Source organism: Taeniopygia guttata, chromosome 18 (genome assembly GCF_048771995.1).
Source record: "Taeniopygia guttata chromosome 18, bTaeGut7.mat, whole genome shotgun sequence".
In the NCBI taxonomy this organism is placed as follows: domain Eukaryota; kingdom Metazoa; phylum Chordata; class Aves; order Passeriformes; family Estrildidae; genus Taeniopygia; species Taeniopygia guttata.
In genome coordinates, this window is record NC_133043.1 from 10,711,341 (window position 1) to 10,733,619 (window position 22,279).

The window sequence follows — 22,279 nt, forward strand, 5'->3', positions numbered from 1 at the left end:
TTTGTGTGCATTTCCCCAGCTGCTGATGATTAATTCGATTTTAATGTCATGTTTTGGGCCGGGGCTGAGCCTGCCCGCCCAGGCTTTGCACCGACGCTCGATCCTCGCACGCGCTTCCCGCGGCCGTGGCTGCACAGAGCGCAGAGAGCAACGCTCCCACTGGGACAGGAGCCTGCAGCACCCAGGCCAAGCTTCTCTAGGATGTGAAGCCTCTGCAAAAGAACCCATTTATGCCAGAGCTCACCTCTAGGTCAGGGGTGGCTCCGTGTGGTGGAAAAATCTCTCCTCTAACCTGTGCTTTTAAAAAAAGTTCAGAAGTCTTCTGTTGTTCAGTCTCATGGTTGTTTATTGCAAGTTATTTAAAAGATTTTCTTCTTGGGCTGCTACGGTTTGTTCAGCAGCTCAGGCAAAGGCACACACAACTTCAGTCATCCTCTCTGTCTCTCGTCTTCTTCTTCTCTCTCTCTGCCCAGGGCTGCTGCTGTCTTTTATATGGTACATTACATGTTAAATGTTTACAGTTTTTCCCCAATGCCTATTACCTATATTAAATGGTGCCTTTCTACTCTAAACCAATCTGTGAGTGCCAACATCACCAAGAACATGGAGGTAAGAAGAAGAAAGAGGGAGGACAGGGCAGGCCCAAATCCCTCCATCTTAAAACTTCTGACCCCCATGTACAAAACCAAAACCCCCCTGTACAGGCCTTAAAACCCCCCTGTACAGCCCTCAAAAATTCTTCCCTTTATTTTGTGGCTACTTCTACTATAATATCTAAACTTTTGTGACTTTTTGTTCTTCCTGCAAGGTTGGTAAATCATTCTATGGTTCAAACCCAAAATCACAGCTGTTTCCAGCTGCCTGCCAGGGTCTCAAATGCTTCTGACTTGGACCCGGAACATCCAAAAATGTCTGAGGGACAATTTGAGTTCTGACACATTTATTCTTCAATCCCCTCTCACAGTTCTAACACATGCTCTCCCCCACTTTTCTTTCCATGGCCACGGTGGGGTATGTTTGTCATTTCAGGGCTGAGAAACAAATCTTGGCTGTTATTATAAACTATTGTAGCTGTCTAACCACTGGCCCACATTGGAAGGCTGCATGTGCACCCACATGGCACATTTTCTTAGTCATTTATAAAATGTTAGTAAGAAATGACATTTTCCCTAACAGAGGAAAAAATTTCCTTCTTGTACTGGCCTTATTGCAAACAGATAAAGAATTACTGGAATTTAGAAAACGCTAATCAAATACTTGAGAAAAAAAGATCAGGTTTTTTTTTTATATATTCTCTTGGTGAGAATTTTATTAAAATTCAGTAAAAATAGTATCTTATAAATCATTTATATAATGCAGATTTGCTTAAGATGAACTAGTCATGAATCCATGATCAAGCAAAGATGTGTCTTTGGCACCCAGCCTGCTGTCATAATGGTTCCCATAAATGTCAAGACATTAAATAGAGTATTCTGGCCTGGGTCAAAGGAACATCCAAAAACAGGGCCACAAGAAAGGTTATTTAACATCATTGGTTATTATTAGCAGGCGTAAAACACAAAGGAGCCCAGAGCTGTTGGGAAGAAGATTTACTGCAAATAAAGTATTTGATTATTAAAAAAAAAAATCTTAAATAAGTATATTGAAGATTTATAGCTGTGGAAGTTGCAAATGAAGATGTGCTCTCTAGGAATAGTCTAGATATGCTTTTTTTGGTACTCTGTCTTGCGCTGTTCTGTCTTGTTCTGCTGAGAGGCCTTTAAACTCCCTGCAGCTCTTTCCCACCACACCACAACAATGCTTTGTTTGCCTCAGGTAGGCACAGAGCTGTTTGTTTGCATATTTTTTCATTCCTCTTCAGCTTTACTGATGTTTCTAACCCTGTACAAAGAGTCTTGGATAAGTTTACAAAAATAGCTGAAATGATAGATAAGATCCAAAATAATGAACACTAGTATTTAGAGCAGTTTGGAGCTCAGGTTTTAATTTAAGCTGTACCTAGAAATCCAAGTCCCAGGCCATGACTGTGTTTTAACTTCTGTGTTTGCACAAACTGCTCAGTGCCAAACATTTGTTTTTTCCTAATGGAAGCATTATGCTGTCAGTAGTCCCTACAGCTGGTATGACTTGTCTTTCTCCTATCATTTCTTGGAGGATTTCCAAACATGAGAGAGGCATGTACACAGCCTGAACTGAAAATCTGAAAAAATTGGGTTCCTTTCTTAAATCAAGCTGGAGAGAACAGCTGAAAACAGCAAGGAGGAGCTGACCAAATACTGCAAACAATGTTCTCCATCAGAGCTGGATACGCTCTACACCAACAGATTCCTGCTTTTCACTAATGTTCAGGTCTCTTCACTTGTTTTATAAATATTTGTTTAGGGTCTTTCATCCTGATCTTATTCATATGCATGGCAGTGTTTAATGTCCTTAAATCCAGCTGCTAAGACATGAGAGTAAATCATTAAAATTTTTTCAAGATCAGCAAGAAGAAAAAGATGGCGTGAAGTGGTTTCTGGTGGTGCTCTCTGTCTGTTTTCTATTTCAAAGGAAGGCTAATAAATAACACAGTTATTTGTTTGGAGGTCCTTGGAAACACAAGATAAGACCACCATCAGCCCAGGCCCTGGACATGGGAGGAGGGGAAGGAGACAGAACCTTTGCTGCTCAAGCCTGCCTTAAAAGCTGGAGTGACAGAAGGCACTGCCCAAGGTCACTCAGCAAGTCAGTGACAAATGCAGGAATGAAATCCAGAATCCCAGCTCCACACACTACTCTGCAGACCCCAACAAGCAGCAACAGAACTCCTGTCCCTCAATCTAATTAATCTATTCAGCAATTCAGTAATATAAGTGCAAGGAAAAATAAATGCCAAGACAGGAAACAAATTCTACTGTGGCTCAGGCTATTTACTTGACTCAAGAGAAGGTACTTTCCTAAATGAATCTACAATAGGGTCAGGAGATGTTTTGTGTCTTCCCTTTGCATTTTATCTGTCTGTCCATCTCTCTGATAAGCTGTTAAAGGCACGCTCAGTATTACAGAAAGATTTTGAGTGGAAAAAGAAACAGGTGAAAATAAACTTCTCCCTTTATTTTAAAGTGCGTGAATTGAGTATTTAAAAAAAAAAAAACTTGGCCACAAGTGAGTTACATAACTTAAGCCAGTCTAAAATTATGTGCCAGCAATTTACATGAGTTTTATGTAACTGTTTATACTGCTGTTTATTTAAAAATTACTACTTATCTTGGCGACCGCAGCAACACATCGTGCATTTGCTAGCTCTGGAATACAGGGCACCTTCATTAAAACACATAGTCACCAATATATTAAACACACAAAAAAGCCCTGCTCTGACATAACATGAAGTGTCAGATGGAAAGCCGCAACAGCAAAGACATTCAGCGTTCACAACAAAGCAGCCCTTTGGGGTGTTCAGAACAGGACTGGAACATGCTCCATCCTTAATTCACCCAACAGCTTTCAGGTCCTTTACAGCACAGTTGGTGCAGTCTACAAGACCAGCTCCTGTTCCTGGGCTCTTATAAAGGACCCTCTTCATCCTCAGCTTTCTCTACTTGAGCATGTTTATAATTCAGCATTCACATGCTGAGGTGAGGCAGCCTTTTGTTCCTTCTTAAAGTCCCAAGGACTTCAGCATGACACAAATGGTGGTAATTTCTGTTTGCTCTCTCCTAGCACTCTCTCTCACAAAGGAGGCAAAGATTTAGCTATAACTCCATGATGGGTTGCTCATGCACAAATTAGATAATTTTTAGGTCCAGATCCTTCAGCAGGGTAAGACCATGAGTGAGTGGGTTTGTATTGGTACCAGGAAGAGGTGCAGACATCCCCCAAGGCCCGGCAGTGGGAGCAATGCTGCCCTGATACATGGATTTTGCCCTTGTTTTGGGGCCTGTTGTCTGAACAAGGTGCTTTACCCATCCTTACTTCATTTTCACATTAATAAACTAGTAAAACTGATGCTAATGTCCTCCTAGGAGGTTTCTAGCCCAATGAATCAATATAGCAGAATATTATGTATTATTTTTAAATGACCATTACAGTAGAGAGCTGAAAACTGGCAATGCAGAGCAGGAGATATAAACCGAAGTGATAAATTATTTCCATTGATTTGCATTTCTTTAAAGCTATATCATGTCATCTTCTCATTTGAGTCAGTAAAATCATGGGAGGAAAAAAGTTTGTTAAAATTGTAAGTAAGCAAGAAAATTCCAAAACTTGTTATGAGTTTCTTTATGACAGATATACTTTGAAATGAGGGGGAAAAGAAGGCACTATTCCAACACAGCTGTTGAAAAAATATTTATTTTTCAGTTATGGAAATTTTTATTGAAACTGGGGGACGGGTTTTTTTCCAAAAGTGAGGTTTTTAAATGAATATATTTGAAAATTAAGTTTTGAGTTACTTTGGATACACCATCTTGTTAGGGGAATGTCCTTTAAAAGGAGGATTCTCAACCATGATAACCATAACCTGATCCACAGGCTAATATCATATTCCTGTCTTTCAATTCCACGGGGCTCAGCCACCACTGGCTAAGCTAAGAAGAAAGGAAAATGCTGGCATTGCTGGCTGCATAAGGAGAGGCACAGCTGAGCCTCAGCCTGGCAGGCAGTGAAGGATGGGATGGTGGGGGGACCACGGGCACCCAGGGTGCCCCTCAGCACCTCATGGCAGGACAAGGCTGGGACACTGGGACACTCTCCAAGGCAGCTGCTGTTCCCCAAGGGGCTGGGACATCCCAGTGTCACCCAGCACCCAGGGGCTCACTGACACGAGCTGGGGCAGCAGCTTGCCCTGGGAGATCAGAGCAAAGCCCTGTGATTTACCATCACAAAACCTCTCAAACTTCCCTGCTGCTGCTGAGATATCTTTGAGGATCATGTCAGCCCATTCTCCCCTTGGGAACTCAGTATCTCTCCCTGAACTCAGCAGTCTTTGATTATTTCTGAGAACAAGCTGCCATGCTGTTGCTAGTCACAACACCAGGATTGTGATGTTCCTGCTGGTCACAGGCTTGCAGACAAGTAGGATTGCAATTCTGCTCAGATTAAGGCATTAACTCCTCTTCAGACAGTGTGCCAACATCTCTAAATATTGGGAGCACTCCTCTAAATGCCAGGTACAAGTGGAAGGGGACCCACATCAAGGACAGGGCTTCAATGTTTGTTTGTGTAAGCTACCCAAATTTAAATATGCCTCTCAAAGTACCAGGTTATGTCTGGGCAGCCTCCAGTCCATAGAACAGTTAAAAATTTGGGAAGATTAAAAGCTGCTTGGAGCTACTTCTGTCACCCTTGGCTTTTGCTTTGTGCTGCCTGAAGTGTGACCCAACCACTGCCCCTCTCTTGGAGCCGACACTTGGGCATGCCTGGGGATTCCAGTGAAGGCAGGATTTGCTGGAGAATCTGTCCTGAGCGACACTGTCTTGCTTGACATGAATCCTTGAAAAGAAAAATGGTGTCTGAAGTGACTGCAAGCCTGTTGACAACACATTCAGCAGTCTGAACAGGGTTTCTCCTTTGGGTTTCTCCTTCTGAGAAACAGCAAATGTGTCCAAGTCTGCAGCATGTGAACAGTGTCTGCAGTGATTTAATACCAGTGCAGTTAGAAACCTTGAAAATCACAGTTTACAATAGAAACTCTGACAGGCCATCAAGTTCGATGTTACTTTTAAGTATTCCTATAATTAAACTGTCAACAAAACCCTGCAATACGGTACTGCAACAGTCTCTACATTTTCCTACTAATGTGCAGAGATAGCTTCCACTAAAGGTGGCAGTAATTAGGTATTTAAAACCCGTGGAAAACTAGAAAAATACACAGTGAAAAAATTCAATGAGAATATAAAAACCCAATCTTCTTTTCATTGCAGCAAACACAAAAATGTTGCAGAGCATGCTGTGCAATCATAGAAACAAAATGCAATCATAGAAAAGGAGCGATTAGGGGAGAAGGGAAAAATAAGTTGTGCTATTGATACTTGGCTGTTGAAAAATGTGTTGGCAGTTAAATGTTATATATGCTGAACAAGAAATTCTCTGAAGCCGTTTTCTTTTAACGTGAAAATACCAGTATGACACTGCCAGAAGATGAAAATTCCACATGTTGAAATTAGAATACCTATATCCTCTGATCTCTTCTAAATTATCAAGTCCAATACGAATGAATATACAAATAGAGTGTTTAAAAACTTTTCTGTGAATAGATTTTAGGAAATAAAAGAAAGCTTTACATTGAATTCTTTGGTGTAAATCCAGGAAATTAATGAGATTTCCCAGTTTCTACTGTAGAGTAATTCAAGATATTCATTTCACTATGGTTTTGATAGGTTTTCCTGGAAGTTTGAGTCTGAAGGGCCAGGTCATTAATTCCCAGAGGTACAACTCCAGGATTAACCAGGATGGCACCTCTCATTAATAAGGAATAATTTAAGAAAAAAGGCTGGTTTCCTCCCTGCAGCCATCTGTTCCTCACTTGCACGTATCCTTTTTTCAAAATCATCCAGTAGTATTTCATGGTCTGCTCAATACTCTTTTATTACTGCACAATAATATTTGCAAGTACTGGGGAAGAGTATGGACAGGAGAACTGCTGATCCCATAACCCCTGAGATCAGCAGGAGCAGGAGTGACAGGAGCACTTTGGTGAAGGTGCCCATCACAATTTGGGCTGAAGGAAGGATGGGAGAGGTCTGTCAGCCCAGCAGCACTCAAATCCCTCCGAAAGTGGATTCAGCTTACCAGGTCCTGGTGCAGCTCTGTAACTGCAGTGACCAGGGCAGCAGCAGGCCTGGCCAGGAGAGCTAGAAGCACTGAAACCAACCACAAGGTTCCAGTGGGTGTCTGGTCCAAGGAGAATATTTTTATCCAAATTAGCCAAGGGTAGTTGGTGGGCCTGAGGAGCCAAAAGGACTTTGCCCATGCCCACCTGTGCAAATCCAATGCAAGTCAGAGCTTTTTGTTGGTTAGGATGTATAAACTGCCAAATAGCATTAACAGGTCCAATTCCTTCACCTTCTCTGTTCCACTGCTTCTCTGTCTTTAAAAGGAAATTACTTAAATTAGGGCAATGGTGTCTTAAAGTAATTTGTATTGCAGGCTATTTTTAAGCATTCTTTCCTGAAAAGCTTTTGAACAATATGTTGGTTTTATCTCCCATACACAGAGATATAATTTAATCACTGTGTATTTGCTATACATTACTGTTAAATATGACTTTGAGTACCCACATGGACTGGGAAACTGCTAGGAGAAAGGTTAACCCGTGAGTGATTAAGTCCTTTGACTTCTTTGCTTGGACTGGTATCTGACTTGATTTTCTCCTGGTATTTGTTTCTAGTGGAATGGAGCTCTTCAGAAGACTTTTCTCCTTTGGCTGGTGAAATAATTATGGATAATCTTCACTCCTTGAGGTGCTCCATCACAGGTCTCAGGACGGTGAGTTCCAGAGGACTCAGACCTTCATGGCCTAGTCCCCACAGTGACACAAAGACATGAGCATTTGCATCACTGCCTCTTGGAAATCACTGCAGAGCCTTTCTTGTAGCAGCATGTTCCAGTGATTGAGCACCATATGTCTGGTAGCCTTAATCCAAAAGTCACAAGGGAATGGAACAATTTTTTGAGTTATCATTCTCAGGAGAAGTTGGGGCAGATTGGAGCAAAAGCTGCTGTTTTCTGGATCACGGGATAATCAGTGCAGATCAAAGGCTCTTGAGAAATCTAGACCTGACTCTGATGAACAATACCTCAAATAAGAACTCTTCCTCTTCTCCTTCCAGAAATGCACGTTTATGGCAATCATTCTCATTTTTGCTATTTGTCCTTGTATATCTATTTTACACCAAACAGAATTGAGTCTCAAACCTTGTCCTCAAATCTTTGTAGTATGTTTCGATTGATGATGGTGCATTTAAATTATTAAAGCTATTTAAGTTGAAAAAAAAAATCTTTGTGAGGCACTGCTTTGCAGTTGTAACAGCCAAGATTTTTAATCCAGTGATAGTTTTGACTCCAGTTGTTTCCATTTGCAGGGCCAGAGATATTATGTCCGTGTCTCAGCATACAACATGAGAGGATGGGGACCTCCATGCCAATCTACTCCTGAATATGCTTCTCCTTCAAGTAGGTTGGGTTTATCTACCTTCAGTTTGCTTAGAGATATTGGAGTTCACAATGTAATTGTCATCTAGGAGTGAAATAAATAATAAAACTCAACTCCTTCCAACCCCCAAAAATTAGACAAAATAATAATTTATGTATATTTATGTCTCAGCTTTTATTCTTCTCCAGTCCTTTGACAGAAAATTGTTTTCTAGTCATTAGCACTTTAAAAAAGTAGAAATATTTAAATCTTAATTTCTTTTAGGAGAGTTCTGATATATGAAATTTCATTTTTCAATACATTGATGGATCAAAACCTGATTCTGAGCTGCTAGAAGAAAAACACAAGTATCTCATGTAGTTTTATGCTTTACCTTGTAGCCTTATAGATCCCCTTCACTGGACCACTCTTACAGCATCCTGTACATAAAATACTCCAGTGTGGACACACGTGGTGGTAGGATGTAGCCTGTAAATGTTGCAGAAATATCAAAAAGAAAATGTTCCTTTTCCAACCTCTGACAGGTCTTCTCAGACTTCATTAGGGCTATGATTTGCCATTTTAAATTGTTAATCTACAATAATCACATTGTATTGTTAGCTGCTTTTCCAGACTTCGTGTTCCCTGCCAAACTGGCTCAGTGTATAACAGCTCCCCTCGTATTGATTAATGCAGTAAAGTGGGATTTCTCTTTTTATTGCATTAACACTAGTTTTTATTAGGCTAATGTAGCTATTTAATAACCTTGCATGCTAATGTGAAAAAATATAACAAGCTGTACCTACTCTCAGTAGTTATAGTGGAGAGGGTTGGATAAATAATGTTTTTGCATTACCATTGTCCCATTTTCCTTCAATTTTTTTCTTGGGTTTTCTCCAGAACAATACCAGAACTAGGCTAAAGAAATATTCTGCTTGAGAACAAAAATGAGCTACAATCATGGGGGAAAAATCTACTATGGATAACTGAATAACTTGGTGATGTGCAATTACCTTGACTATAGCCAGGTGTAACTACACAGGACTTGGCCCCAGAAACCCAAAATTTACATCAGCTGGGGGACAGATTCTTTCACAGTAGCTGCCAGTTATTCAGCCAAATATCCTCAAAGAAGGAGCACTCCTGGCAAGACAGGTGGTATTTAAGACTGCAACTTTGTATGATGTGAATTTTGCTTTCAGCATATTGCATTCTATTCCCTTTTTATAGTCCCCTGCTATTAACCTTCTGAAATCTGACATTATGTGCAAGTTCCAAAGTTTTGGGATGTGAAGGAAATCTTCCTGCAGATTTCAGTGGATCAGCCCCAAAACCATGGAGAGAATTCTGTTCATTCCCCTTGTACAGTATTTCAGGGTGCCAAGAGTACAGAAAATCCTGTAATTGCTGGGTTTAGGGCCACATGCTTAAGCTTTACAATAAGACCAGCAGAGGCCCAAATGCAAATCTTTTCATTAAGTAACACTCACATTAGAGAGACAAGATGTTATTTACCATTGCAGTTACTGGGGGCAGAACTTCCCTATTCACATGACTGCTTTCACCACTGGCTGTGAAAAGCAGAAGATTTGTGCTTGGTAAGGAGGCAGCAAGCTGACATTACACCACTGCTGCATAACAATATATGGCCCTGAGCTAAAATTTAAATGGGAATACATTAATGGTCTACAAAGTTGTGAGTAACAACAGCCATGAGATTATGCAAGGGCAAGGAAAGCTTCAGGGCCTGATGTTGATCCAGTCCAATCCCAGAGCATCAAAGGCTGGTGACACTCTTGGAGATGTGTCTGTGTCTGATGATAGGGAGCACCTGCCACTGTCCTCCTGTTTCCCCCACACAGCAGCAGCCTGTAAAGTGGTGGCCAACGTTGTGCAGCTTCTCCCTGAAATCCCAGTAGGCAGAAATATTTCTAGGTTTATTCATGATCAGGTGAGTGATGGACAATGACGGAAGCTGGTCTGGTTTCTGTGTCATTTTTAAGGTCAGCAATCTGGAGGTTCAAAAAGTTTGGAAACCACTGGGACAGGGAGATCATGAGGTTGTTTGAAACTCTACCAGTCTGGTAACACCAAAGCACTTTGAGACTGCTGAGTTCCAGCTGGTCCCTCCTGGCTGCTCACAGGAGCTCCAAGGACATTTTCCCCATGCAGAGCAGTAAATGCAGCTGGCCCTGCTGTCTGCAGCAGCACAGAGCACACAGGACAGCCCCTCTGCGGCTGTCACACTGCCCACAGGCTATCAGGATACCAAATGTCTTCTCTTTCCAGCCTTTCATGGGGCTTACTCTGGCTGCTACACGAAATGTAAATAAACAGGTATTTATATCCCTGGCATAGTGAGCCCATTGGAAGGAATGCTCGACTCCAAACTTGCACTAGTAACTGGATCTGTATATTTAGTGAGTGAGCAAACTGCTGGTGGCTACACAGCCTCTGTGCCAGCAAGATGGGAGCATGTCTCCTGTGCAGACAGATCTCTTAATACCTTGATCCACCATTCCTTTGGGCCAGGAAACAGGTACAATGAGCTTTTCTCATTATAATCAAAGTATGAAAATAGCCAAGTCTGGAATTAAAGAGCTCCTTTCTGATACACACAATTTCTTCCTATTTATGATGAGTTTGTTTTTTAAAATGAAGACTGTGATTCTCATTAGCAGCAAGTGAGTGAAAACAAAGTCTGTTGGAGGTTGAATGTGTGTGGGACAAACGCAGCAGGATTTTGCCTCAGGAGCGCAGTGCTGAGCAGCCCGTGGCTCCCGGGCAGGAACTGCCAGCGTTTGTTCAGGCCTCTGCTGGGAGCAGATCTCCAGAAGTGATTTTACTCCAAGCACGTTTCTCTGGCCACAGGGCAAGCTCTGGGGGTAGGAAGATGTTCATTCTCTGCTTTGCAGACGTGTAGGCGAGCTGTGGATCTCCTGGTGTCGGCAGGAGTGGCAGAAGGAGCATGGTGTGATCTCGGTGAGGGGCTGAGTGCCAGGACGGGCTGAGAGCAGCCCTGACTGCAGCACCAGAGCCCATCCATGGAGAGAAACAGCCATGGTCAAGTCAGTCACTGCAGGAGCTTCTCAGAGCTGCTTGTGAGCTCTTTGTTAATAACCATTATGATTAATCACCCAGCTGGCACCAGGCAAAGAAAACTCAGTGTACAAGTAACAATAGTCGTAGAAACGACTCGTGCCTGCCGAGATGTAGAACTCCTCTAGTGCCGAGAAGTATCAGAGACAAGAAAATATTTTTAGACCCTCTCCTGCACCTTTGTGTTTCACTTCTGTTTGTTTCCTTTGTTCAATAGACTGGAAAGACTGCAGTGGAAGAGAGCCTCGGCACAGGGGACACACAGAGGCCCTGGAACGGCTCCTTCAGCAGGTCCGAGCAGCTCATCAGCACCACAGCTGCAGAGGTAGGGACACATCGCTGTGTGGTAGGGCACCAGCTGAAGCCTCTGTGGCGCCTGTAATTTTTAGCAGTTTTCTAACTAGGTCATACCTTCTCATTCATCAGGAAAAGAAAGATGTTCATATTGGCCCATCTGGAATCACTTTAGCACACTATCTCGCTCTTAACCCTTGAAATTAGTTGGATGAAAACGTCTGAAGGCTGCAATGTGCACACACAGTCTTTCTCCCTCCATACCCTACACACCTATTGATTTGCTTTTCCCTACAAATTAGTTTCACACAGGATTCCACTAAAATGTTTCAAGAAAGGCTTTTTTATTTTTTCATATAAAGAAATCCTTTAGACAGTTAACAACTGGTTTGGATCAAAAGGGAGGAATTGGCTGTCTCCAAATGGAAGACACTAAGTAGATGGCATGCCAATCCATAATGAAAAATACTTGCACAATGCAATGGGAAGATAAGATTGCTACATTTCAAAACAAAATGGATCAAAACTAGGAGAGAGTTCAAATCGCAGCCAATCTTCATTCATGAGAAACAGACTCTGCCTTTAATAGCTCAAGAGCTAAGGCAACATCTTGGCATTCTTTTTAGAGCCTATATAAAAACTCCTGTTCTATATGGGTTGTTGAAAAGTACTATTTATTTTCTTAAAATAAACTTCTAACTGGAACAATGCTTCATTGCAAAGGGACTTACTTTAAATGGAAAAGTTAAACTATCATGAAGCTTTCATTTTTCTTCACCTAGTATAACTGATATGTCAAGTTGCAACAATTGATTTAAAATCATAGAAATATTTTGAGCTAAAATCATCTGGCTGAAATGAAAAGAGGCAGCCTTTGTTCTTTACATGCAAATTTGTAACCATCACACTGATCCACAGTCTGACACAACCCATTGTAACCATAGCAACTTAAACTATTCATCTATGATGCTTGGAAAGGAGATATTGCAAGAAAATGTTGTTTCTCTAATTAAAATTCATGCAAACATTATCATTTGCAGGTGGTCTTGGTACTGAAAATACAGATTATGTATTCCATCTCTTACATGGCTTTTTGTGCTATTAAAGAAGGGTTTTTTTGTGGTACAGTTTTTCCTTTCTGGAGTTAGTACCTATCTCAGCTCTTTCAGGCACATTTCCAGTTAACAGGGACTAAGTGATGGAACATCTGAAAATACTCTTAGTATAAATTGTTTTACTGACATAGCACAGCCCAGAACAGAAGCAGTTATAAACATCATGCGGAAAATACCTCCTTTTAACATTCTGACACCAATGCCTGCTCTTATAAAATTCCACTGCTCCTGAAATTAACCTCAGTCTCAAAACTGAGCAAAGATCACTTCATTATTGATTTCCTAACACCTTTTCCTTGAATAATAAATTACAATACAGACAATGTGTTCAGCTCAGAACATTTTCTTCCATGCCTGAAAGGCTGTGGGACCTCACATGGGGCAGTACCACCCTGGAGACAGCTTGAGCAGCACCCTTGCCTCCAACCAAATAGAAATCTCACAATTGCTTGTAATGCTAGCATTACACAGCAGTATATTTTGGATAAATCAGCATGGTATCATCATAGGAGAACCTTTGGAACTTTCCTTAAATATATGATGATGTCAGTCCCTTTTATTTCACTAATTTGGTAAGGAATCAAAACAAAGTTTGAAGGAAAAGTAAGAATTTTTGACATCACATTGACTCAGAAATTTTATTCTGTCAGAACCAGGCTGTGTCAGAACCAGGCTGTGTCAAACCAGGCTCTGTCAGAACCAGCCTGTGTCAGAACCAGGCTGTGTCAGAACCAGCCTGTGTCAGAACCAGGCTGTGTCAGAACCGGGCTCTGTCAGAACCAGCCTGTGTCAGAACCAGGCTCTGTCAGAACCAGGCTCTATCAGAACCAGCCTGTGTCAGAACCAGCCTGTGTCAGAACCAGGCTCTGTCAGAACCAGCCTGTGTCAGAACCAGGCTCTGTCAGAACCAGGCTCTGTCAGAACCAGGCTCTATCAGAACCAGGCTCTGTCAGAACCAGGCTCTGTCAGAACCAGGCTCTGTCAGAACTGGGCTCTGTCAGAACCAGCCTCTGTCAAAACCAGCCTGTGTCAGAACCAGGCTGTGTCAGAACCAGGCTCTGTCAGAACCAGGCTCTGTCAGAACCAGCCTCTGTCAGAACTGGGCTCTGTCAGAACCAGGCTCTGTCAGAACCAGGCTCTGTCAGAACCAGCCTGTGTCAGAACCAGGCTCTATCAGAACCAGCCTGTGTCAGAACCAGGCTGTGTCAGAACCAGGCTCTGTCAGAACCAGGCTCTGTCAGAACCAGCCTCTGTCAGAACTGGGCTCTGTCAGAACCAGGCTCTGTCAGAACCAGGCTCTGTCAGAACCGGGCTCTGTCAGAACCAGGCTCTGTCAGAACCAGGCTCTGTCAGAACCAGGCTCTGTCAGAACCAGGCTCTGCAGGACGCAGAGCTCAGTGGGAGCAGAGCTGGGGTCAAGCCTGGTGTCAGGCCCCCCGACTGCCCCACGGCGATTCCTGCGTGGGGTGTCCCGCTCGTGCTGCTCGGACTGGCTCCGAGGGCAGGACAAGTGGCAGGAAGGTGGAAAAAACCCAGAGTAATCAGTCTGAATGGTCTGAGAGTATCTGAACAACGCAGGCAAAAGCCTCAGCAGCCAGAGGAGCTGGAGGATGAGGCTGTGTGCTGCTGCTCCTGGGGAGCTGGGAGGGGACATTGCCCACATTCCAGGCAGATCCTTTGCCCAAGTCTGTTCATTCAGGCTCTGCCTTTTGCCCTGTGCTCTGCATTGCAGGGGCTGGAGAAAACAAGCTTACAAAAATACCAGGAAGAATACACTGGAATGTACAGTGAGTTTAAGAGCTTTTGGAATTAGATCAGCTGTTGCTTTTGAACCTGCTCTGTGATATGATGAAATCTCTAAAGGAATTACTTAGGAAGCTTTCTTTCATATGTTTAATCTTCTGGAAAACCCTGGTGATTACAAATAACAGTCATCCATTTGTCTTCATAATTCCATGCTACAGACTATCATAACTAAGTTACAACAATTGTATGTCCTGGCAACACTTCAAATATATTTTTAAGTATTTTTTTCTTTTAGATCTTTCTTTCTAAACAACTCAGAATGGATTAAGTAATTGTGTGACACTTCATTAAGAAAGGAACCCAACTCTTCCGTAGAATTCTTACCAGATTTTTTCCCTCTGAAATTCAGTTGAAATGCATTTTAATAAAGTCAGAGGTGAAATAAAAATGTTCTGCTTTTAATTTGATTCACAAGCAGAGCACATAGTTTTAATTGCATTTAGCAAAGAGAGGGATCTCTGATTCCACAAGGCATTTAAGACGTTTAGATTATAATTCTTTGTGAGAATATAGAAAAGTAGACTTGAGAACCAAGCTATAGACTGAGAATTTCAGGTTGGGAATTTGAGAAGAGATCCCAGATGCGTACAAGCTTGAGGGGATGGCTCTTATTCTTCCAAGTAGGTTGCTTTTAAGTATGGGTTGTAGTTACTTAAAAAACTGCAAAGAAATCTTTATACATCCTCTACATTCAAAGAGAAAGGCTGCCAATGTCAAAAATACACCTTTTTATTTAATTGCCTATTTCAGACCAGGTTTGAATGCTTCTGATCTAAATCTAATCACTGGAAATTCTCCCATCTTGGCTTCTATGTACTCACTCCCAGGCTTCTATTAAAAGAGCTCACAGCTCAGTTGCTGTACCATTTGTTAATATAAACTTACTGTGTTGCTACTGGTACTTTTCTATGATAGTTACTCTATGTTATTTATTAGTTAATTAAGTAACAGAAAAAGTTCCATTTCCTGCAGATCCCAATTATCCCCTAATTTCAGCTCCATGTTTTCTGGCTTCTAGACACACAATACTGTAAAACAAAAGCAAATAGCAATATAGGAGAGTTTACCATCTCACTCTAGTTTTACATTAATTCTTTTGCTGTTGGCTTATGCAAAGCTGTGGACTAAACCCAAACCACTAAATAGACCAATAACATATATTTCACTTGTAATGCACCCTCTTATTTTAATGCTGCAAGTCTCTTGGTGTTTTATACAAAATTTTGTTGCTTTGCCTTCAGTAATTTCCTCCTCCATTCCCTCTGAATAGATGGAGGAAATACAGAAAAAAACAATTAGAATGAAATTTATATTCCTAAATTGATCTTAACCTTGGAGGAATGAAATAGTAAGACAGGAGTTTTCATGTAGCATTTGGTTTACATTAGTACAATACACTGAGAAAGGCTCACAGTAAAGTAACTCTTATCTGAGGAGATATGGATAGAAATACAAATGAATATTTTTAGAATAAAACAAAGGAGTAGTCATGAATTTGGATGAGTGTGTTTAAGGTGAAGAGTGCATTGCAGAATATGCCATGGAGAACAAGTTTGCACTGGAAAGACAATGGATTTGATGATCTAATAAGTCTCATACATCTGAACTGTATGGTTTCACCTCCAATAGAACCTTGTTCGCTTTGTACTCACTGTTCCACAGAGCAGTAATTATTGCTAACAATGTGTCTGCTTGCTGGGGCCTTCAATGTGCCAATCACGGTGCAAATTTATTCAGCATTCAGTGCTGAGCACTTCCACAGATGGGGCTGTGGAAACAGCAAATTTAGATGTTCTTCAATTATTCAAAATTAGAACTCACCAGGGAGACACAGACAGGCACCTCCTATTCTGCACCAGAGGTAAGTGGGAAATACTCTGAGAGCACCTAAGCAGGTGATCAGCAGCTTTCAGCAAGTGGCTCCTCATGAGTGATGTTTATTTTCCCACTGCAGAAGGATGTCCCTCAAAATGTTTCACACTTCTCTCTGGATGGGGATCCATGCTTCATCCAAATACACAGTCAGATCCTGGAAAGTGAGATGCGCTTTCACAGTGGCATTTTTTGTTTTGTCTTTCTTTTCATATCACAGCAAATATCTGAAGAATTAACTCCATTTTTTCAAAGTATTTCTGCTGTTTCTCCTACAACATTGAACAGCACAGACATTGCAAAAACCAAACCCAAAAAGTGTTAAAGGCCTATTGCTTTCAAATCCAGATATGAATAACAACTGCCAGTACATTATAAAGTCCTGCATGTCCCTGACTGCCACCTCTTGGTGTCCCCTCCAAACCTGCTCACAGGCACACAGCTGTTCACAGCTGTCACACAGAACTCATGGCTTTCAATGCCCATGGGAAGATATTTCCTTGGCTCACAAGGCCATGCATGAGAGAAGAAAAGACATTTTGTCAAGATCATCAAAGTGAAAAAGAATGCAATGTATAAAAATTTAACAATGTTTTCTTAGAACATTGGGACAATTTTATTAAATTCTTCTATTAGAGAGCTGGCCCAGAGATGCTGACAGGCACACAACAGGTCTCAGCTTTGACATGAAGCGAACAAAAGAGTTAACACCTCTCTCTTGGACTCCAGATTAGTAGGGAGCAAAGGTAACTGTGGAAGCTCTGAAGCAATACATGAGTGGAAGTTGTTGTGATGGAGAAAAAAAAATCCAAGCAACAGCATGTAGGAATATAAAAAGGTAAAAGACTTTAGGAAATGTAAAACAGCCCTAGAAAGTAGACATAAAGTTGAGAAATAGAGTCACTCACAAATTTAACCTTTAAATAGAGACCTCAGAAAGGTTGAGATTTGTCAAAACCTGAGGCAGATACTAAAACTGACTTTACACAACATTGATAATGCTTTAACTTAAAGTTATAGAGCTTAAAGCAAATAAAAAAAAGTGCCTTCATATAGAAAGTTTTTATCATTTTTTCCTAAGGTAATAAATATATACAGTAGTGAAGCTATGTAATGCAAAGTAATAAATAAGTGACAAGTCAAAAAATGGTTTATTTAGGGTTGAAAAAGAGAGAGGGAATTGTAGGAATATAAAAAGGCAAAAGACTTTAGGAAGTGCAAAAAGGCCTCAGAAAGTAGACATAAAGCTGAGAAAGGCTGGGAAATTTCTAAACCTTCTCATGGGAAACTAGGAAAATAAGAAACAAGTGAATACATTTATATTTATCATAAGGAACAAGAAAGAACAAGAACTTATTGATAGTTTGAGATGTGAAAAGTCCTAGATATATGTTTTGCAAAGATAGAAAAGGTTTCAATCTTAAATAATAATTATTGTGTATTGTTTGAGGTTCATAGAAGTCCTTTTGTTAATGTTAAACCCACGCGGGTCCTTGTCTTATTGGTTAGGGTATAATGACTTTGCACCTTTTCTTTTATGCTGTTTGTTCAAAGAATATGTAGAAAAAGGCTTTGCATAAGCTGCCATCTTGTCTCTGATCTGGATTTGCATGGATGTTGTTGTTTCTCTGTGTCTCTTGCTTTTTTGCTTGTATGATACAGACAGATAATCAATCCTGAGTCTGCAGCCAGTCAGGGTCTCATCCTGTTTGTGAGACACAGACCGACCCAGTAGACAGCAGATGCATTTAATGTGATATACAGAAAGATGAGGGTTGATCTGGTCCCCTTAAAGCTTTTCCTTAGGTTACACTGGTGATGCTGGGATGTCAGTGTCAGCCAGTGCACCAGTTATTCACTTCTTAGAAGCTTAAGCTACATGTGGTAAGAAATTCAGAAATTACAATACCCTAAAATGTTGACTGGTGATTAAAAGTGTTTTTTGAGACCACTTATAAAATTCCCATCCTTTCTAAACATTTAGAGTGTGCAGAGCTGGTTCAACCTTGCTTCAGAGCAAAAGAGCTTTATATTGTCTGAGTTTGCAGCAAGTAAGGAAATTGTCTGCTGCTCTGTATCAGTAAGTTAATGAAAACACCATCAAAGGATTGCATCTGAGCATCTTTCTAAATGTTGTCTTTTGAAAGGAATGTAAAAGGCCCTGTCTGAAGTTTAGTACTGTGGTTCAAGAAACAAAAGGTTTTTATGAGACACTAACTGAAACTGAAGAGCTGGGTTGGGTTTGCTTCTTTTTCCCATTTCAGAAAGTTCTAAATTACAAAATGCTGGTCGCAAGCAATCGGTTTCCAGAAGCCTGAAGCACCTTTTCCATTCATCAAACAAGTTTGTGAAGACTCTGAAAAGGTTTGTCATTCCTCCTCTGTTCGAGGCAATCTGAATTTCAGCAGTTGCTGTTCTGTATTAGAGAAAAGCACCTCACAAATATGTGTGAATATGTCACTACTGATGAGACAGCAATTGGTCAGAATGAATTGATAAAATCACAGATATGTAAGACTGGTGCAGCTGACAGGAAAAGAATGTTATAGCTTCTTCTGAAATCAACAGAATCTTTTCCTTGTTCCTTTTGGGAGTGGATTCAAATTGTTACAGAGTGAAATGTTCTGTGCAAACCCAAAGTGCAGCTACTGAGCTGTTTGAAAGCACTGCCTCTGTTGCTGCTCATTAATGAAAGTACAACATTTATTCATTCATAGCTCAGATAACACTTGGATAGTCCACTGGCAACAAGCTACACACACATAGAACTCTGACTTCCCCAGCTGGGTTTGCAGCCCACTGTGACCCAGCTCGCAGCCCTGATTATTTGTTTTAGCAAATGGAAGTTGCTTATTCTGGATTATTTCTTCTTTCATTGCCACGAGTGTTCAATTTGCATTTTCTTCCTTGGATTTTGGTAAGATTTTGATTCTTTCAGAAGAGCTCTCCAGAGTCTTCAAATTCCCTGCAGTAACCACTTAATATATGTGACTAATTGTGAGGGTAAATATTGAAAGGAATGATATCTATAAACAGGTTTGCAGATATGTTGGCCAAATTACAGTCAATTATACCAATGTAAACCCATAATAACCCACCAGATTTCAATTGAGTTACTTCACATTTGCTCTGAAGTAAAGGAGGAGGGACGAACTAAGCACATTAATTATAAGTTTTAGTAAAATTTCTGATTTCTAAAGGGCATATGGCCTCCATTGTGTACTGTGCACTCTGGCAAAATCTAACTGAAACTGATCTGGCTCACACAGATCCATAATCTCTTAGATTCATGTAGTCTCACATCATCTAAAGTGATTAACTTCCCAAATATTTTTCAGAATTCACTGACTGAAGATGCATGACCTTATATTTCACAGAAGTTTAGACCAGATAATCCACTTTGTCTCATCAGAACTTAACATCTGTGATTCTTTGACTAAATTTGGCATGGATGTGAATAGACATGAAAGGTGTTTGATAGTGTTTCCTTCTCTCTTTAGGGGACTCTACTTATCTGTTATACTTTTTTACAAAGACAATTTGTTAGTAACCAATGAAGATCAAATCCCAATTGTGGAAATCGATGACTCTCACAGTAGTTCAGTTATGCAGGATTTCCTGTGGTTCACAAAGGTAATGGGAGCCTAATTTCATCTATTTCTTCTGCAAATTTGTTGCTAGCAATGCATAGGCCTTAGCTCAACACTCTGAATGTATGAAATGATGTCAGGAAAAAGCTGAATGATTAAATGCTTTATCTCTTGTGTGAAAGGAAATTTTCCCAAACCAGTCATGTGGATTAAATCCTGACTGTGCCACTGACAGTGATACAATTAACTCTTAAGGTATGATCCTAGATGAGTGATTGCTATGTGGGTACTTAGAGGTTTTATGGACATTTAGAGCAAGAGCCTAAAGAAATAACCAGGGGTTTTTAATTTGGTATTGTGGTTGTGCCATCACTCAGGTTGTCTCACACTACTTTTTTATACCACAATAGTCCAAAATCACTTGAAAGGGTTTCATGATGTTTACAGAATACCTCCTGTGTGAGTCAGTATCTGTGCCATCTTTATCCACTCAGCTGATTGCCATCTGGAGAAACACAAAATGTACAATATCTATTCGTTTTTCAAGCCCAAATTGCATTTTAGTATCACTTCTGCTTTTGCAAATGCCAAGAACAAGAACTGGTTGAAGTGGATCTGTTTTTGCAGTTGTCTTGCATGTGGGATGACATCAGGTGGCTGAGGCAGAACATGGCTGTGTCCGTGTCCTCATCCACAGCACTCCAGGCCAGGCAGAAGATGCTTTCAGCAGCAGCACAGCTACAGGTGGGTGCCATGGCATATTCCTGGCTGTTAGCTCAGTGATCTGCAAGGGACAGAGCTGCCAGCTGTCCCTAGGACAGTTCTTTGGAGCAGCATTCTCAGCTCCAGTGAAATGAGGCACTGAGCCTCTCCTGCCAGGAAGGAAGGAGTTACAGTAAAAGTGAAGAGTAGGAATAACAAAGGAAAGAAACAATAGGAAGAAAGAAAAGACAAAGAAACGAAAAAGAAATAAAAAGAGACAAAGAAACAAACAGATATGAACCAGTAAATAATGACCAGGCAGAGAAGCCTATGAGTTTGCAGATAGGGAGTTCAAAGTTATCATCCTGATATTTGCTGCTCAAAAGCCTCTTATGGGCCTATTAATTATTAATCTCTTAATAAAGCATTTAAAGTCTGTTCTATTCCAGCCTCTGCTGCAGACACAACCTGAGTGTTACTGAACACTTAAATCCTTCTGTGTATCAGCTCACTACTTGTTATGCAAACAGAAATTACATTTTCTCCAGCAGAACATTTCCACCTTTATTGTAAAGCTTTGAATCTGGGTTAAGTTTGGTTTCACAACAACATGAAATCTCTAGATGGCAGGCAGGCACTTTCATTAAAATAGTTACTTTTGTGGGAAAATACATTTTCAAAAAGCTGCGTGCATGGTTGTTATGGAAAAAGTATATCCAACCCTCACTTTCTTCTACCTTTTGTTGAAGTCACTGAAACTTCCCAGAAAATGTGTGGTGCACTCCTGGCATTACTGCAGATCCTCACTGCCGGACACTGTGCTGGCCACACGTCCCCCAGGGGCTGTGTCAGCACCATGACCTGGTGTGCAGCAGCTGGGACAGCCACACACTGTGTGCTAACAATGTGCACAGGGGGGTTGTTTTACACCTTTTGCTGAGCGTGCTGTGCAGCAGAGCAGCCTTCCTGGGCAACACCTGTCTGGACTGATTTCCCCAAGGTGCCCCCAAAAGCCAGCCTGCTGCACCTTTATTGGGGGACCACCTGTGTTAAGCAGCAGCTGCTTGTCAGTCCTTTGAGCTGTCACTATAGCAGGTTTTCACTAGATCTGCTGAATACTCCCCCAGGAAGCTGGGGTTGGCTCAGCTCAGGTGGCACACGTTGGGTTAGCTCAGCTCCATCTCCCCTGTGCAGATCCCCTTGGACAAAGACCTGCCCAGGGAGGTACCCGACAGCCCCGGGGCATCGTGGTTTTATTGGCTACCAGAGATGCAAAGTGCAGAGCTTGAAACACAGAGGCACAGCAAATATGCCCATGTGGTGTACTCCCTGCTGCAGTTTTGCCAAATTTATTGCCCTAAATGCCTGTTCTGTTTGCTTGGTCCCTGAGGAGCACAGGGATTGTCACCCAGCTGCCAACGGTGTGTGGCCTAGTGGGATCCGCCAGAGGAAGGATCTCAATAAAATTTATATGGTTGAATACTTTTTATTGAGGCAGTTAATAGACTGACTCTGCAGGAATGCAGAATGGAAAAGATAGTGATGACACAGCTGCTCAGGGACTAGATCAGTAGATTCAGAGACAACAGGGACTGCAACTTTGCCTGTTGTTACCACCAGACAACTGAAGCAAACAAAGCACAAGTGATGGTGTAAAAAGCTAAGCAGATGCAAAAGTGTTTTAGGGCATA

General features: G+C 41.3%; 1 protein-coding gene across 3 annotated transcripts in view; it reads left to right on the forward strand.

Annotated features, from left to right (window-relative positions):
- Positions 1 to 22,279, forward strand: part of ANKFN1 (ankyrin repeat and fibronectin type III domain containing 1) — a 71,107-nt gene that overhangs the window by 24,092 nt on the left and 24,736 nt on the right. For all 3 annotated transcript variants that reach the window (XM_012578604.5, XM_041719872.2, XM_030287227.4), the window contains 6 exons: positions 7,367 to 7,464; positions 8,061 to 8,151; positions 11,427 to 11,534; positions 18,561 to 18,660; positions 19,797 to 19,929; positions 20,514 to 20,630. In XM_012578604.5, the coding sequence (XP_012434058.5) occupies positions 7,367 to 7,464; positions 8,061 to 8,151; positions 11,427 to 11,534; positions 18,561 to 18,660; positions 19,797 to 19,929; positions 20,514 to 20,630 (647 nt within the window). The remainder of the gene's footprint in view (positions 1 to 7,366; positions 7,465 to 8,060; positions 8,152 to 11,426; positions 11,535 to 18,560; positions 18,661 to 19,796; positions 19,930 to 20,513; positions 20,631 to 22,279) is intronic.